Consider the following 18,079-nt stretch of genomic DNA (forward strand, 5'->3'; position numbering starts at 1 on the left):
TCTCCTTTATTTCTGTTTATGGCTAGAAGAGGACAGGTTAGAAGCAGCAGAACCTGAAACAGCACCTGTACAGCCTTTACCCAATAGACGTGCTGTTTCCCCAGTTTTTAAGGAAGACAAATCTGCCACTAAAAGCCTGCTCTGCCTTCTGCCATGCAGCTCAGTGACCTCCAAGAGAGAAACTCTGCCAACAACCACCCAGTGAAGCAACACAGCTGCTCTGGAACAGCTCAAGTTTTACTTCAGCTGGCACTGGTGGATTAATACTGGCAACTAAAAAAGTAAGGTGAAGCAAAAGTAGAGAGCAGCTTTGCTTGGCTTTCCTCAGCTGTGTCACGTACTCGTAAGGCACCCTCCTGCAGTACATTCCTGGCTCCTCCCTGCATTTGCCTTTGTACCTCCAGTTGCCCAGTCCCATTTTCTGCTGTGGCTCCCTCCTGGACTGCTGAAGACAGTCTCTCACCATGCTGCAGCTCAGCCACAGCGACATCCACCCCAAGCGGCAGCACCAGGTCTCCGAGCACTGGCACCATCCCTGCCCAGCCCATTTTCACCCACCAGGGTGGAACATACTCTCTACACCTTTGTCAAACACAGCTTTTATCAGCCAGCAGTTAAAAATGACAGGGAGGGGGGAAAGGGGTATAAGAGGGCAATCCACTTGGGCAGGCTTCCCTACAGAAACCAGACTAAAAGCCAACATAAATTCCTCCTACATCTCCACGATTCACAACCATTTGTGAAAAATGGGGGCAGAGGTGAGCAGGGGGCAAGTTATCTGCAGAATTAATCCGCCACAGGCCTGAGAAAGGGGAAGAGCTGCCCGCTGCCCAGGCAGTGAGAAAACCACAGGCCCTTAGCAGCCACGGCTGCAGTACACAGAGGGTTCAAACAGCAGGAACCAGCTCCTGCATTTTCTCCTGGAGGTGTGACATTCCAAACATCTCCCATTTCAAAGCATCACTCACCTCCTGTCTGCAGCACACACTGGTTAAGTCACATTAGGACAGTGGAGAAATAAAGCTTCATGGAGGCCTTTTTAAGAGAATTTTATTTGAGTGGTTCTTACAAAGATTGTTGCAATATGAAAGTCTTTGTTTGATAGAAATATCAAGCTGTCTTGTCAAACACACTGAAGTAACCCAAAAATATATTTCAGAGCTCACAGAGCTTAAAAAGAGCAAAGATTATATGCAACCAGAACAAAACATGTTTCTGTATTTCCTACCGATTTTCAGACTCGGCTGAAATCCTTCAACTGTGCCACACTGCATACATAGAAACTTATGTGGAAATGCAGAGATCGTTTTGTTTGGAAACTTAGACACACCTCACACAGTATTTACAAAGAAACTTTTACAGATACATTAATCAAAAGTTACCATCAAGAAATAAAACCCTTCAATCCTTCTATTCTTACCAATTATTCATCACAAAGCAAGCTGAGTGGCTGTCTAGAGTCAGCTTTCAGTAGCCTTCTGAATTTTCCATTTATACAAAACACTAAATATGTCCCTTCATAAAGTCTTATCTCCGATATTAACCTTTAGCAGATCACCTACATTTAGTGAAATGTAAAATGTAATTGCTGCATTAAAAGAAAGGCTTGTGAAACATTAAAAATGTCATTATGTCCCATCTGCCTTTTACAGAGAACTTGTTTTCTATGAGCTACTTCTCAGTTCCTACAGATCACCTTAGTAAATGTACAAGAATTACAAGGCAGAACAAGAAGTCAACAGCTTTGTATACAGTGGAAATGCTAGTTAGGGAGAATGAACACACTGCATTTCTGCTTACTTCATTTTATTTTTAAAGGTAGCAGGAAGTGTACACAAAATGACATTAAATCCTCTCCTTTAGTTTTATCTAAATAAAAGATAACTCAATCTTCCTCCAAAAAATAACTATGTACAAAACTGACTAAATCCATCTTCATCGTCGAACAGGAACCAGTAGTTGGGTTGCAGTCATAGAATCTGGGAAAAGACTATGGTACGTTGGAAGAGGTACATACGCTGCTGTAATCATTTTACCTAATCAGAAGATTAAAAAAAAAAAAAAAAATCAGTATTTGGTCATTTCTGTAATTAATGACTAAATGTAGGTTTCTACATGAAATCCACTCACCTGCAAACCACCTCCCATGCAACGCATTTACAGCTGCAATGGCAGCAGCAATTGAAGGACATTTGACATACACGTTGCCCTGTAATACAGATGTGTTACAGTCCATTAGAGGCTTGAGAAACGTCCCACATCGTCTGTTTTCAAGACACTTCCTTCGCATGGTTGTGACTGAGGCAAACCTGCCTCACTATGTTCCTACTGGTATCAACTGATAATGCAGAATGAGCATGACAAAACGGAGGGTTTTTTACAGTTTTTTACTGACACGCGTTACCATACTTAACAGTTATCTTAGCATGAAACTTTTCTAAATAGGATTTTGCAAAACAGACCAAATGTGAGCTTGATCTGAAATCAACAAGTAATGGGTTGCCTACTTGCTCATGATAACCCTTCAAAAGAGTATCTAGCGGCTCCTGATTACAAATCTCATGCGAAACAGAAAAGCGGGAGGAGTTTGGCTACCTCTACTGCACACCAGCCATCAAGTTCTGTACATCACCAACTTTAACCACAAATGCTTAACTAGATATGCAAGTTCACAGTCTGGTTTTCAAAGGTATTAAGCACTCGCCATTCCCCAGGGCAGGAAGGATGTCCAGCACTTCAAGGAAGACTGGTACTGTAAAAATTGTCCTACATGAACTTCAGCATCTGTCTGTCTTGACTTGAACAAGGACTGAGACGAAGGGAAAAAAACCCATCACAGCAGGGCAAGAAGAGCCTAAGATGATATTGAGAATAATGTAGGTGACAGACTGATCTTTTAACTTTGCCAGAGATGCCTGAAGTTTTCTATCTGCAAATTAAGCACTAAACCAGCCTAATCCAGAGTACTGCAATATTCACATTCAACAACTGCAAGACATACAAACGCCCACAGTAATGGGTATGCATTTTTCTGGCAGCCTGCTTAAAAATAGACTACTACCAGTAATTCCTGAACCAGATTAGATTCTCGCTGAAACAGATTTTACAGGAAAAGAATATATTAAGAATCAGAACCCAGCCTTCCCTCTAGCACCCTTTGCCAGCCTGTACTAACTCCTCCCACTGTGATCTAACTCACTGCTTCTCACAGGGGAAACTTGAGATCAGGGGCTGATGTTTAAGGCACTAAGCAATTAACACACACAGTTCTGTTCTCAGCCTCCCCCTGCATAGGCATCCAAGCTGCTTAAACCTTGAAACAAGATACAGTAACATAAAGCTTTAGTTTTCCTTAACACACCAGAGTCTAGACTGGTGCGGTACACGAGACCACATGCTCAGTTAGGACTGTAATCTTTTCAACCCACAACAAATCACATCTTCATGGCTGATTACTGACAGCCCTTAGCCTGGGAAGCCTGGCTGTCTGGGAAACAGGAGATGAAAACATGTAAAAGAATGTGACCAGAATCTAAGCCTGGAAAACAGAAAAACACAGTGGAAACTTATGTTCAGTATTTTTAAATACCAGTAGGTATTTTGTATCTGGGTCATCACTGTGATACTGTGACAAAAAGGATTTCATGTAACAAACAGCTGGCTCATGATATAGTAGCTGTAGTTTTTCCTTTTAAATCTGCTTGCTAAGGTGAGCCAGATTTGCAGCTCTGTGTGCTCAGAACTTATGTGAGATATGTTGAGGGCTGCTGCATTTTTGGGGGTTTAGGGGTGGTGGGTTTTTTTGAGGGTTGTGTGGGGATGGTTTTTTTTGTTGTTGGGTTTTTTCTTTTCCCAGCTGTCAAACGACACCGTTTTCTCTAAGATACTAACAGACTAATGGACGGTGGGAAAGGTTTCTGCCGCCCATCAACCCAGTAGTCCAACACAGCAGTGATCTTGAAGATTACAAAATGCTAGGAAAGGTTTTGTGTTGTTTTATGTACTAGACTGCAGCTATCTCTGATCTAACATCTCAGCAACCCACGTGAAAGGGTTTCAGGTGACAAGAGTCTTCTGTAGAAAGAAGCAGCACAATGATAACAGAGGTTTGTGAGTGCCAGGTGCATTACCAGGGCAGAACAATCCCATCTAAGCAATACTGACAGGGACAGTAGCGTACATTTCAGCCTCGCACAACGGAATGGAATGCAACAGGACACTCCCAGAGTCTGATGGTTAGAAATTAATCTGACTATGAGAGCATTTGAAAACTGTACTTCAGTTTGGGCTGTGAATTCTATATAAAAGGGGTTCAAGAAGGCCAAATCTCTTTACAGACCTTCCACAGTTTATATTCTAAGAGCTGAAATAGGGAGGAAGAGATAAACAGTCAGGGGACTGTGTAAACAAAGTGAACACAGAAGAAAAATGCATTAGCCTTTTTAAGATGCAGGCTGAGAGTCCCTCAAACAGGCATCAACCTGTAATTAAGTCTGCATCAGTAGCCCTTTTTCTTCTCCTCCCTGTTATAACTCTAGGCACTCCTATTGCCCACTGCAAGACTTCAACATTACTAGTTAACACAACTGTTTGCAAGCATGGGATTAGGCACACATTTAACTGTACATCTCAAGTCTGCTGGAACAGGGCATCCTTTGTGCTAAAGCCTGCATTCTCTAGAAACTGAGGAAACTGGAAGTCCCCGGCTTTTGGGAAATGCACAGCTTAAGGGAAAAGCCAAATGCCAGAATTAAAAGAGGCCACCACTGTTCAGCCTGTATTTCCACAGTAACTTCAGCTCTGTAAATCTATAAGAGCAGACTGCAGCACTAGAAAACTGCTCTCATACCTGCATTCAAGTTACACACAATGATTCCAAAAAGGAGGGAACCACCCACATCCTGCAAAAACTGCAAGAAATTTCGATTCAGTTTAGGAAAAAAAAAAAAAAAAAAGAAGTATTTGTAATGCTCCCTCTATACACTACAAAGCAACAAAACTCCTAAAACCTGCTCAGTGTCTCCTTGGAACTGGGCATACCTGAGCTGAGTTTTTGTCTACATAGATGTGGATAACTCCTCCATGTTTGTTACATTCCTCAATCACATCATCTTTGATTTCTGTATCCCAGCCAGCTTCTTCTTCACTGTAGGGGGTTGAGGAAGAAGAGGACAGAGATGGAATTGTTATCACTCAGATGAAATCCACTCCCAAAACCCACCAAAAAAACCTCTGCAACAGTCTGATTCCTTTCTCAGATGTTAGTCATCAACAAACACGGAACAGACAAGGATAAATCACTTACGTTTGAGGATTAAACATGTTGGAAAGCTGGAAGCACTGTGTTGCAAGCGGTTGTACAGAAGCAGCTGCAGCCAGAACTGTTTTAATGAAAAAAAAAAAAAAAAAAAAAAAAAACCAGTAACAAATCTAAGAACCCACTACGCATGGCTCCAATTTAAGTGAGTATCTTCTATCTATTCTTTAAAATCCCAACATTCAGCAACAGTTCTAACTAAACAGAAAATTGAAGGCAGGAAAGCAGAACTCATAACTAGACACTATCTATGATAGATAAATTGATCAATACAGAAAATAGCACAGATGAACAGTTGAAGCTGAAAAGTAAAAAGATAACCCTGTACATTGATTTTGGCACATTTTCAATTTAACCATTTAAATGCAGATATATGCATCTTCACATGCATCTAAAAATTCTGCCCGAGATGTATGCCAGCAGCACCTTTAATTTTTTTCTCCTTGTGGAAGCCAAGCAGCAGCTCCGGATGGAGTGGTACCACCCCATCTGACTTCACAGGAAGTGACAGACATCTTTAAGAATTCTCAAAATGTATTTTAAGCATGTTGAATTATCCTTCAAAAAAATATATCCATACTTTTGTCCCTTGGAAACACATAATGTAGGAAATATTTGATAACTAAAATTTTAAACATTTTAACTGTAGAATAGATCTATACTCTTTCCCAGTAACTATGAAATCATTACTCGTCATTTGTTGTTGCTCATCATCACAGTACATCTTATTAAAGATAAGCACTGTCCTATAGGCTGCCCTTTCCATAGGCTGTAAGCTTCTGTTAATTTAGCTTAAATAACAGCCACCTTTCTCTCTACAAATATCAGACATTAAGGGTTGTGCAGTCAGAGTAAGATGACTAATCCAGCGACAGTAACCCCAAACTCCTGATTCTCAAATGATCCCTCTAGTCCCTTCCTCTAAGCCAGAAAAAAGCCCCACACCCAACCACACCTAAACCCACAAACAAAACACAAACCCACACATTTTCTAGGACTAACATATGGCTGGGGAATGTCACCAACACTGAGGAAACACTATGAAGAAAAGGCGAAGTGTTTAACATACATTCTGTTATTTTCAGTCAATAATCAATACACAGTATGATTCCTACACACACTAATACAACTTTTCAGGCTGCTGGCAAACTCTGCACCAGAAGCATTTAACTTATAGCCATTTGTAACAAAACCTACTGGTGAGAAGTAATGTCAAATGCTAGTTTACCTTCATTCTGCTGAGACAGTCTCGTTTGCAAATCTAAAGAAAAATATACAGAAGTTAATTAGTATGCTTGCTAGCATTATTGTATCATTACCTGCCAGCCAGGTTGTTTAGCTTCTATTTTTGTGGTTAAGAGCTTGTTCAAGTACCTCAAACCCACTCTCACTGTCCCTTTCTAGTTGTGAGTAGTTTCACTAATTTCAGCTTTTCAGCTGGAATATTCTGTAATTGATAGAGATTCCATAACCACAAAGGTAAGCATATTTCAGAGAGAAACAATACCTTAAAAGGGAAGACATGACCATGTCCTTTAATTCAGTGTACTGTTTCCACCTTGCCTTTGCTGTTCTTGAACTCTTTATAAGACATATTTTGTTCCATGAGAAAATAATTACAGCAGTTCTTACAGGCATTAGAAGTTTGGCATCTTTACTAACAGAAAGCATTTAAGCACCACAGTTACACAAATGTGACATTCTGAAACCAGTTATCAAATTTAACTTCAAGTAGAATAAGGTGATATTTCATCTGTTATCTTTCCATATAAATGTCATGACACAAGTTACTTTGGTATTTTTCAAACTCAAAACATTTTCAAGTGTTCAGAATATTTTTCAAGAAAACACTGATTTAATTACTCTTTTAATACAATATAGCTGTCCCAATCTGAAGTAATGGGAACAGACAAATGCAGACTTTCTGACCACTTCCAAGTGTACGACTGCAATACTCAACATCTTTAAACCAACAGAAAACTTCAGAATGCAAGAAATGTAAGCATAAGCCTCTTCAGTTATGTTCCAATTTCATTCACACTAACACAAGGAGTTAGAACACTCAAGTTAACCGTCATCTTAATTCACTTGTTTAGAAAGCAGTGAAGTGATGGACCCCAAGTAAGCTTCCAAGCCTAGCTGGGAACACCTGAAGGTATCAGGTATCAACATACTTTTCCCCTTTCTAATAAACTCTCTTCCACAACACTCAGGGACCAACAGGAGTGATTTCCCCCCCCCCCAACGTATTAGGCAGTGAGAGCCCTGAAGAGAAGTCTTCCTCAAGTGCCTTCCCAAGTGACTTCCACAGAAGAACACATACTGGGAACCATATTGAAAAATAAGAGGTGGAAGGAGCAAGCTCTGAAGGCTGAGCTATAACAAGAATTGGCTATGTTTAGCATCTTTTCCATCTGGATCTGACACAAAGAAATCTTCAACTCCATAGAGTAAGAAATACCATAATGGGGAATACTGTCTTAGCCTGTATTCTCTGCAGAAACTGTATGGATTTGGTCAAATTTACAACTGATTACCTAGTTAATTACTATGCAAACTTTTTTGTAAACAAATGTGTTTAAAAAATTAATAAAACCCCAAATCTCCTAAATCACTCTAGTTAGATGAGGACAGAGACTTCTCCCTCTGCAATTCTGACACAATTGCACATATACATCATGTACAGCTGAACTCACCAAATGTCGGTCAGCCTGGGGCTGTACAGCCGAATGCTCCAGGCCACCTGCACCAAATGTGGCAAATCTACACAGATCACCAGTTCCAATTCTGTCTAGGGCTGAGAGTCAAATCTGTTCTAAATATAGGAAGATCAGCTAACAGTATCTTGTGGCAACAAGTTTCATAGGTTAATTATCTACCATCTCTGAAACATAACCACCTGTCCCCCAAATCTTTCACCAACTAACCGAATTTTCTTGTTGCTTATGACTGAAGAATGGTCCTCTCCTCTCACTTCTAAATTCACTCAGAATTTAGAAATTCATCGTCAACTCTTATTCTTCCATACACGCAGTTTTTAATACTATGTGGAAACTAAAATTAATACATCTGTCAAGTTAAGATCAAAGTAACTTTTTCCAGTATGTTCTGTTTATATGATCTGCAAGAGTAGTGAGTTTAGCATGACTAAGAAGTACACGCTTAGTACAGAGAAAGCAGAAATACAGAAATATGTATCAAAGCATTTTGTGTCTGTTTTCAAACACAGCTAGCTTTAAATAAACAAAAACCTGCCAAGTATTCCCCAGTTTTCTAAGTAACTGCTTACAACAAAACAGCAGATCAAATAGAGGTCCGGGACGATAACACCTGTTCGTCCCTCTGTTGTAGCACACTATCTCCATCTTTTTCATAAACAGATAGTTTCTTCCCAAAAGTAGGGAATGTTTTGTCCCACAAAGTATTAGAAGAATGTTCTATAGCCTTACAGTTATTTTAAGTTTCAGATTTTCAGACAGAATTTACTAGAGAACAGAAAGTACACAGCTACAACTGTTTAGCTTCAATTGTTTTTCCTGCTGGGACTTTCTCCATGGGAATAACGTCCAAGTTCTCAGGTCTCCCACAAAACTTATTCTTTAGCTTCCATATTTTAATTTGATTTAACCCATCTTGAACATGGGTGGTCAGAACTGTTCACAAATGTGTATGTTACATCTCAGATGCTAAAGTATGCTACCTCTAGGAACATAGTTGCCCTTTCAAAAACACATCATGTCAACAGTTCATATTCACTCACTGATGAACTGGAGTATTTAGGTATTTTCCTCCTCCTCAGCCATCTTTCACTGTGTCCTGGTTTTGGCTGGGATAGAGTTAATTTTCTTCCAAGTAGCTGGTATAGTGCTGTGTTTTGGATTTAGTATGAGAATAATGTTGATAACACACTCATGTTTTAGTTGTTGTTAAGTAGGGTTTATCCTAGTCAAGGACTTTTCAGCTTCCCGTGCTCTGCCAGGTGCACAAGAAGCTGGGAGGGGGCACAGCCAGAAGAGCTGACCCAGACTGGCCAAAGGGCTATTCCATACTGTATGACGCCATGCTCAGTATATAAACTGGGGGGAAGCTGGCTGGGAGGCAGTGATCGCTGCTCAGGGACGGGCTGGGCATCCGTCAGTGGGTGGTGAGCAACTGCATTGTGCACCACTTGCTTTGTATATTTTTATCATTATTATTATTTCTTCTTCCTCTGTTGTCCTATTAAAACTGTCTTTATCTCAACCCACAGGTTTTACTTTTTTTTCCTCAATTCTCTCCCCCATCCCCCTGGGGGCGGGGAGGGTGAGCGAGCGGCTGCGTGGTGCTTAGTTGACAAGTGGAGTTAAACCACAACACAGTGCTAAGGTCCCAGGCTATATAACTAGAATTTGCTTCAATCCTGAACAGGTGAATAACGTACAACACCCCAAGAATCCCTTACTGACAGCACCTCTGTATTTACTCACCTCACTCCTACTCCTGTTGACCATTATTATTCATGTAAATATTAAACAAGATCAGCCCAACACCTGAACTTTGGCTTCAACAACAGCTTCTAACCTTCCCAGCTTTCACTTGAAAAACAATCCCTCTTTCTTTGAGCCAGCTTCTTTACACATCTTGTACTTCCCACTTGTCTAGTTTAATAACTTCCAAATGACACAAGTCAAAAGTTTAGAAAGAAGAGTTCTACTACTGCTCCTCTGTCTAGGAAAGTCAGTTTTATCATAGATTGTTAGTCTTTAAATGCAGTTTCTCTGAAAGTATGCTATACTTCAATAATATTCTCCAGTTTACCCATCTTTAGTATGACTTCTGAAGGAGAGAAGTGAAGTCAGAGTAAAAGGACTGGAAACCAGCCAGATTATGTTGTTCTTCCTTCCTTTTAAGTGTAGGTAATTTAGAATTAGATGTTCCAGCTATATATTGTATCACAGACTTAAAATATTTATTGGCAATACCAGATATCAGACCTCATATTTCATGTACCTATTCCCTCACTAATTTGATGGGACTGAACTGAGTACATTCAGCTCTTACTTTTAGCTTTGCTTCTACCTTGTGAATGATTTTCTTTTTTTTAATCTAAATTCCTAGCTTACCTTCCTCAAATTCCAAACTTCATGACCAGTGTCCCCACTACAAACTGAGGCAATGAGATTCTTTTGAAACATCTCTTTGAGTATTTTTTCATTCAACCTCAGCCCTGCTTCCTTCAAGAGGTGGTAAATCCTCATCTATGCTTTCATGTCTTTTACAACATCTAACTCAATCTGACTTTGGCAGGTAATTCTCATGTTATCTCTTTCCCAAACTAAAAATATTGTTTTATTATCAGTCCTTTTTCTCATTCTTCATAGGCTCTGTACTTATTCCTTATTTCTTTTGAGGTAGTTAATCACCCAGTTTGGTTTGGAGCCCATTTCTAACAGGACTGTTTCTTCTTTCTGTGGAATACAGATCCAATATAGCATTAGCAATTTGGAATTGAAGTAACTTTTTACATCCTGCCTGTTCAAACACCCAAGTTGCTTAGACCAGATGACTTTATTGCCTTGTTTCTTCAACCACCGCTTTTGAAATCAGAAGCCTTATTTACAAGGCCTGTTTTGTTTATCCTTCCACTTAAACTTGAGCAACTCATGATCCCTCAAGTCAATGGTCATTTCTATTCTCATCCGCAACATCTTCATTACTTACCAAATAGAGTTTAAAATAGCATCCCCTCTTCATGAGTCAGTGAGTGTTTGATGAAGAAATTTGTCGGATATCACATCCAGGAATATCTGGGCCCCACCATTATTACTAGCAATTCTTCTCCAATCTGTATCAGGGAAGTTAAAGTCTCCCATAATGACATAATTCCTGGTAGTAATTTTCTCTAACAAGAGTAAAGAGATCTTTAATCCATAACCAAATCTCACTTTGGGGACAGCTCATGACTCTACGGCAGCAAAAAGCTTTACCTTTTTCCAAAGTTACGTAAGTTGCACATGCCTGCATCATTCCTTTTGTACAATACAAGTGGAATAAACAATGCTACTCCTACCACTTTTATTTCTACAGTTACTAAACATGCATATTCTTCAAAAACTTGTATTCAGCCTTATCATTTATTCCTCCACAGACATGTTGTCTCATACTGATTCCATGCTATCCTAACAGTTCAGCTGTGTCAGACGTTTTTGGCCATGTTCCTGATTTGGGGAGTTTGGATTTCTTTGTTTGTTTCAAATATGGGGGTGCACAAAGGATTGGTGTTTCTTAAAAATATTTCTCTCATGTCTCATTGACTACGCCTGTTTCCAAGCAGTACTGTCACACCACTTTATCACCTACATTAAAGGTGATCTAATTTTAGTGTTGTTTACCTTTCCTTATCTTTCTGAACTAGATATGCTTTTTCCTTGCCACTGTGTCTTTTTCTTCTTTTTCTTCTCAGATAGAAAAAATATTCCTCAACCCACATTTTTCATTCACTAGCCAGTTCCTTTTCCTTCCAAGGGTGTATCTATAGAAAGACCCTATTATATTCTTTTAGTAACTGTCTATAGTTTCATGTGCAGAGTCTTCTCAAAACTGCACCTGAACTTCAGTAACATGATTCAGGTATATCTTAAGTCTGAATCACTTCTGTCACAAACTCTGCTGGAAGACAAACAAAACAATGCCACCTGTTCTTTGTTGATTTCCTGACATTTCTCACACAGTCCAGCATCTAGTTATTTGTGACATTAAAGTCTCTTCCACTGCTCTGGCAGTTTCATGCCTTTTGTTCTTTTATTAATAAAAAATAACAAGAAATGCCACTCTGTAAATTCCTCATCTCCTGCGGGAGGTTACTCGTTGCTTTAGTTCTGAAGCCCTCTTGAACAGTTTGTTGTTCAGGCCAGCTATGAACTAGCAGCAGCAATCATATCCTCAGCCTCATTCCCTCTCAGAACAAAATAAAGTCTCAGTAACACTTCCAACATACCCACTTGCAGAACATACAAACTGTAACCAATTCCAAGCAACGCAAATTCCCTGATGTACAGTGTCCTTCCTCACCAGGACATACAGCGTATAAACCTAACACTACTGTAGTCCTAGTTGCCATGTCCCCCATAGAGTCCTAATAACCTTCTTGCTCCTGGTACAGCTCTGTTTTTTCAGAAGTGTCAATCCCCTTCCAATTATAAGCCTGCCATTTTTAACAGTCAACATTTACACTGCAGTAGAACATAAAAGTCCCCATTAGTACAGGGAATAGTAAAGATAAAGAGATGAAGGCTTGGGATGAATTAAGTGAACTACAACAGATTTGCCAAAAATAATGCAAAGTGAATCATGCCCATCAAAGCTGTCATATACTGTCACTGTTTATTTGCTCATGGATTTGCAGTGTTATTGCAGTTTGTAAAACATGCTGGAATACCTATGTTCTCATTTTAAAAGATCACAAAATGTAGTTAAGTACCTCTTGTCTCAAAATTACCAAGCATAAAGTATTTTTGAAAAATAAATAGGTCGTCATTTCTTACCTGCCACAGCTCCAAATGCCAAAGATCCGCTCATCTGCAGAGCCTGCTGTGCGGCCGGGGGAATCTGCAAACCAGTACCTACAACAGAATACGAACGTACCTTCTAGCAAGCACTTTTCACTCAGTTAGGGATGCAGCAACAGAAGTATCAGAAATCTTACTGTTGTCAAAAGCTTAAGAATACCATTCTATGCATTTATAGCATAATATTCTGTGGGGCGTATTAATTCAAATTCTGTGAACTTCCATATTTTCACACATTTCCTGTTAATCATCACACATACCTTCTGCAAGTCTTGCCATCAACTGAAGGCGACCAGTTGTTCCCAAGTCAATTCCAGTCCGTTCCAACTCATCACTGTCCAAAAATGAACTAGCACTGGAAGCATCAGTGCGCTCAGTTACATGTCCAACTTTCATTGGCCTACCAGCCAGCTCAAATCCATTGAGTTGTTCCAAGGCCTTTTTGGCACACTCAGAGTCTGAGAACTGTAGATCAGAAAAATATAAATTCAGTAATACTGCCTACAGGATTCAGCAATGCTTCTACTGTATGTAATATCCAGTTACGTAAACATGAGAAACACTAAATTTAAGATAACAATAGCTACAAGTTCACTTAAATGTGCTCCATATTTTCCATTTAAACCGAACACACTCAAGTTTGGATATTTACTTTCTCATATTTAGATAAGAATATTTTAAAATATATATTATTGTTGAAGCTAGAGCATCTAGATATTGCAATCAACAGAAATCATGGCTGCAGTTCTCTTTCAGCACTTTCCAAGAATGACAGTCACTTCCTTTGTAACTTATAACTGCCATGCATTTACTGGCTATTCCTAACAGAAGTTCTGCTTTATGCTGTAACATCAAATTAAATATACAAATATTTTGTCAGTGTTAAAACCATCAAATATTAGCTATATAGTTAGTTTGGTTTCATTTGTCTCCAAGTGCCAGAGGTCCCAGCCAACTTTTTTTTCCCCATGACAAACTGCCAGGCCAGTCAAGAAACCCAAGTTCACAAAATTATGTATCTGAAGGTAAAGAGGAAAAATGTTTTCAACTGGAAGTTTTAGCCTCTAAAATTTTATTTCCCCTAAAAAGCTCAAATTCAATAATTTTCACAGCACTGTGAAAATGCCAGTCTTTACTAGTATCTTTGCCTGCAGAAGACAGCTTTGCTTTACCAGGCACTGACCACAAAGTATACTATTCCATTCTAAACGTGTGCATTGTTCAACCACAATACCCCCAGAGAAGCGGCAGAAACAAAGAAAAAGGCCATTGCTGCATGTCCTGCAACACGACATTTCCAAGATGAGACTTAACAGATTGCACAGTAATCTATACTACTACATGGTTATACTCAGAAATTGTCTAAGTAGTCTGGCAATTCTAGTCATACCGTAATAAATCCATATCCTTTTGAGCGTCCAGTTTCACTATCCATCATCAGCTGAATGCTTTCAATCTGAAAATAAGAATAAAGCTATTTATTATCAGACATTTTGGAACAAACCGCAAGATATCAAAACAAAACCTGAATACAACCCTGCCAAATATACATACATGAATGTGAAACCACTATTTTTTTTTAATCAGTTCCTCATTCTTTCCTGAAGTGTACAGGCAGCTAGATACATACTTTGATACTAAAACAGAAGCAGGCAAATATAAGGGTAATGTACAATTTATCCTTTGAGTCCAACTACGGGCAGAGGTTTGGTCCTGATGCAACATTCTGGCAGACAATGAGCATGCAGACATCATCAAATCCTAACTGAAACATTTAGTCATGGCATCTCATACGCTGAGAAACTCCATTTTACAAGGTAAGAAAAGCAGTTTGCATGACTTTGACCAGGGGCTTCAAGAAAAAGGTGCATATTTTATATGGGAACTCCTAGAAGTTTACAGTTACTGAATTTAAGACGTATTAGTAAGTCATCCATGAGCCATAAAATAGTGTTGGGAAGAGACAGCAACACAGAAGTAAGAGGAAGAAGCAAGCTTAAGGCTGGAGTATATGGAATCAAGAGAAGGAAAAACCTTCACAGCTCTACATGTAAGCCTCCTAAACTACATTAATCCTACTGCCAGACCTTGAGGGAAAACAAAACAAGAACAGCCATGTGCATTAAAATTTAATAAATTGCTGCAATTTTCCAGGCTTTTGAACAACAGAATAAAGGAATACACATACTGAATCTGAATAATGCATCTGAAAAGCACTGCTACGGTATGTATGAGGCAGGGTTAACATCCAAAGATATATTAAAAAACATCAATGGGCTTGATAATATGTTGCTTAATGGAAAAAAGTTTTAAAAATTAAGTAAATTACTTTTTCCCTATCTAATAATGATATACCCATGATACCTTAGTTAGCACAGTATGGCTAACATTTATTACGATTCCACTGGAAACTTCAGATTCAATCTGCTCACTTCCGTAACTCTCTCTACAAAAACATATTACCATGCTGCAAACTGGGGCCTGATCAGGAGTGAAAAGGGGCCTGCGTCAGGGCTGTATGGGACACAACACTAGTTCATGGTAGTAACATGAGCTAAAACTTAAGTCAAAATCCTCAGAAACAGATGAAACTACTACACTCACACTGAACCGAACACAGACTTGATTCTGTGCTTTGTGCTTTAACCTGTGAAATAGGGTCCCCATTCATAACTGGAGTGGGGGGAATATTTACAAGCTGCAGAAGCAGGATGTAACATTGGGATTTTTTTTGTTTTGTTTTGATTTTGTTTTGTAATTTTAGGTACTCATTGAATTCTCAGCTTTCCTTCGTAAGACCTGTCATTCAAAATCACTGAACCACATCACAAATCAAGGTTCTCATTTGTTCTCCAATACTAACTATGTATCTAACACCTTGTGGATGTACAGGCACAGAAGAGTGAGAAGAAGAAACAAATGTTTTGCAGGTGTACAGCTAAATTATTTCCAGAAGCTGTGAGTGCTCTACAACTAACCCAGGTTTTTCCAATAAACTACCATAACACAACATGCCAAATTAAAATTTACCCTGCCAAACGGCTCAAAAATTCCTCGAAGCATATCTTCAGTTATGTTGAAGTGTAATGATCCCACATAGAGCCTCATAGGACCAGCACTGCCCTTCTGCAGATTATTTGCCATTGCTGCTGCTCTGTTTTTCTCTGCCTAAGAAAAGGAAAAGAGAAAAACTCACCTTCTGTAAGAATTTAATAAAAAAACCTAGCATAAGCAGTATACACCTACCAGATTAAAACTAGCAGATTCACCACATAATAGAAGCTGTTTCATAATCTGCACACTATCCATCGGACTTTACCTTTAAAATCTACAAAATCCAAGACCATGACCAAGCAGAGAGACACAGCTTCCAAAAGCCTTCAAATCAAGCAACTTCATAGAGAATTCTGGCTTGTATCTAGTAAATTAACACTTTACTTTTTACACATGCTGGAAAGCATACATAATATATACTACAATTCTGTAACACTATTACAGTTTCATTATTACTACTTTCTTAACATCTGTATTTTCAAAATGCATTTATATAACTTTGAATTGCTTTAATGTGCCTGTAAACTATAACAAACAAAGGTCCATCTACAATTAGCTTAAATAATCGTTCTTGTTAAGGTTTTCCAAACCTTCAATGGTAACCAAATTTTCAAACATTAAGTTTTCCAGCAAGATAAAAGAGGCACTGCTCAACATGAATAAAAATGAGGTTTACAACTCCTTACCTGTGATGCTTGTACTATGATTGGTACACCCAAGACTCTCTGTCCAGTTAGTCCTATTGCCAGAGGCACTGAACTAACATCAACAAATTCTACGTAAGCAATTCCCTTTGAACGCCTAGAATTTCTATCTGAAATCATTCGCACATCACGAACCTGAAAGGCAAGTATAGAAATGCTGTTAGAGATAAAGGAAAAAACCTAATGCAGTCCATTTCTTAAAGGTATTAATAACCAGACAATTATTTGCCAAGTCAATTGCTTTGTAATTATGCTGCAAATCTATAGTAGCATAAAGCTATCTTAACAAACATATCCCAGAAGCAAGCTAGCTTTAAAAGCTTCCATTCAAAGTCAAACGTACTATGCTACAGGAACAGGGGCAATGGAATACTTGCAGCACTGTAATGTTTTAAGCCAGAACCTTACAGATGATGAACAAATAGTTTTTCAAAATCAAAAGTTAAACTAATTTTTAAATTACACTATATCTGGCATACTGATCTGCAAAAGACTAAAACTTCTGGAAAACGAAGTTGTTTGAATCAAAATTATATTGCCATGTTTTGCATCACATCACATGCTGAACAATGAACTCCTGATAAATTACGTTTTCATGTTCAAAGCCTTTAAGAATTAGCTGGTCATCATTCATCCCCCCTTTCACTTGTATAGGAAGCTCCAGAAAGCCACTTGCTTACAATTCTGCAGAATATCAATCCTGTACTAGGACAGCTTGAGGAAGTATTCAGAATCATTTTAGCCTCCCTACTAATTACCTTCCCTACTGTAGAGAAAAATTCTTCCAGGTCTCTCGGTCGAATTCTTGCAGCCAGCTGCATGCAGAACACTGTTCGAGCATCCCTCTCTTCAGGGGTGAGGTTATCAATAGGTTCTCTGGAAAGAGGAAAGTTCAGTTAAAAAATAATGGGAATTAAGGTAACTCATCTCTGGACCATGCCTGAAACTTCAAATAATCAGTACTTCAGAAAAAAACGCCTGCCGTATTAAAAAAGTTAGGGTCAGGAACTGAAGGGAATACATAAAATAACAACAACTTCTTTAACATGACTGGACATCCTTTCAACTGTAAGCATTAAATATGACTGGAAAATTGTATATTAAGTATATAAGCCCCAACTAAAGACAGGTGCCATTTTGCTACTGTCCAGAACAGGTAACAGTACCACTAGGGAGCTTGCAGTCAAAAAGACGAGATAAGACGACAGGAAAACAAAGGAACATGGGATTAATTAGCACAGACTAGCTGTCTGAACTCTCAGACAAGTAGTACGAACTTTTTTTGTGGCTTTGCAAACTAAAATCTTGCATCTACCCAGTCACTTTGGAGTCACTATAGCCACTACATGAACAATACTGACAACTAAACAAACAGAATTCCCAGTCCTCATTTTATAGTTTCAGCTTGTTAACCCATAAAAAAGTATGAATAGTGAATATTTACCCTCATCCTTGAC

General features: G+C 38.9%; 1 protein-coding gene across 14 annotated transcripts in view; it reads right to left on the reverse strand.

The window, feature by feature from the left end:
* Window positions 1-1,033: 1,033 nt before the first annotated feature.
* The window catches only part of RBM39 (RNA binding motif protein 39), a 33,053-nt gene continuing 16,007 nt past the window's right edge, over window positions 1,034-18,079 (reverse strand). For 8 of the 14 annotated variants that reach the window (XM_087749332.1, XM_087749329.1, XM_087749328.1 and 5 more), the window contains 11 exons: window positions 17,381-17,498; window positions 16,605-16,757; window positions 15,895-16,032; window positions 14,255-14,320; window positions 13,125-13,329; window positions 12,841-12,918; window positions 6,546-6,578; window positions 5,306-5,381; window positions 5,041-5,146; window positions 2,131-2,209; window positions 1,034-2,036 (listed from right to left, as the gene is read on the reverse strand). In XM_087749332.1, coding sequence (XP_087605458.1) covers window positions 1,936-2,036; window positions 2,131-2,209; window positions 5,041-5,146; window positions 5,306-5,381; window positions 6,546-6,578; window positions 12,841-12,918; window positions 13,125-13,329; window positions 14,255-14,320; window positions 15,895-16,032; window positions 16,605-16,757; window positions 17,381-17,498 — 1,153 coding nt within the window. In that variant the 3' untranslated portion in view covers window positions 1,034-1,935. Of the gene's footprint in view, window positions 2,037-2,130; window positions 2,210-2,230; window positions 2,855-4,849; window positions 4,911-5,040; window positions 5,147-5,305; window positions 5,382-6,545; window positions 6,579-10,530; window positions 10,765-11,017; window positions 11,199-12,840; window positions 12,919-13,124; window positions 13,330-14,254; window positions 14,321-15,894; window positions 16,033-16,604; window positions 16,758-17,380; window positions 17,499-18,079 lie in introns of those variants that run through there. The other 6 variants (XM_087749330.1, XM_087749331.1, XM_087749338.1 and 3 more) reach the window with 6 other exon arrangements.

This window comes from Nipponia nippon, unplaced genomic scaffold (genome assembly GCF_047370975.1).
Source record: "Nipponia nippon isolate SJK-2023a ecotype South Korea unplaced genomic scaffold, ASM4737097v1 scaffold_13, whole genome shotgun sequence".
NCBI classification, from domain to species: Eukaryota; Metazoa; Chordata; class Aves; order Pelecaniformes; family Threskiornithidae; genus Nipponia; species Nipponia nippon.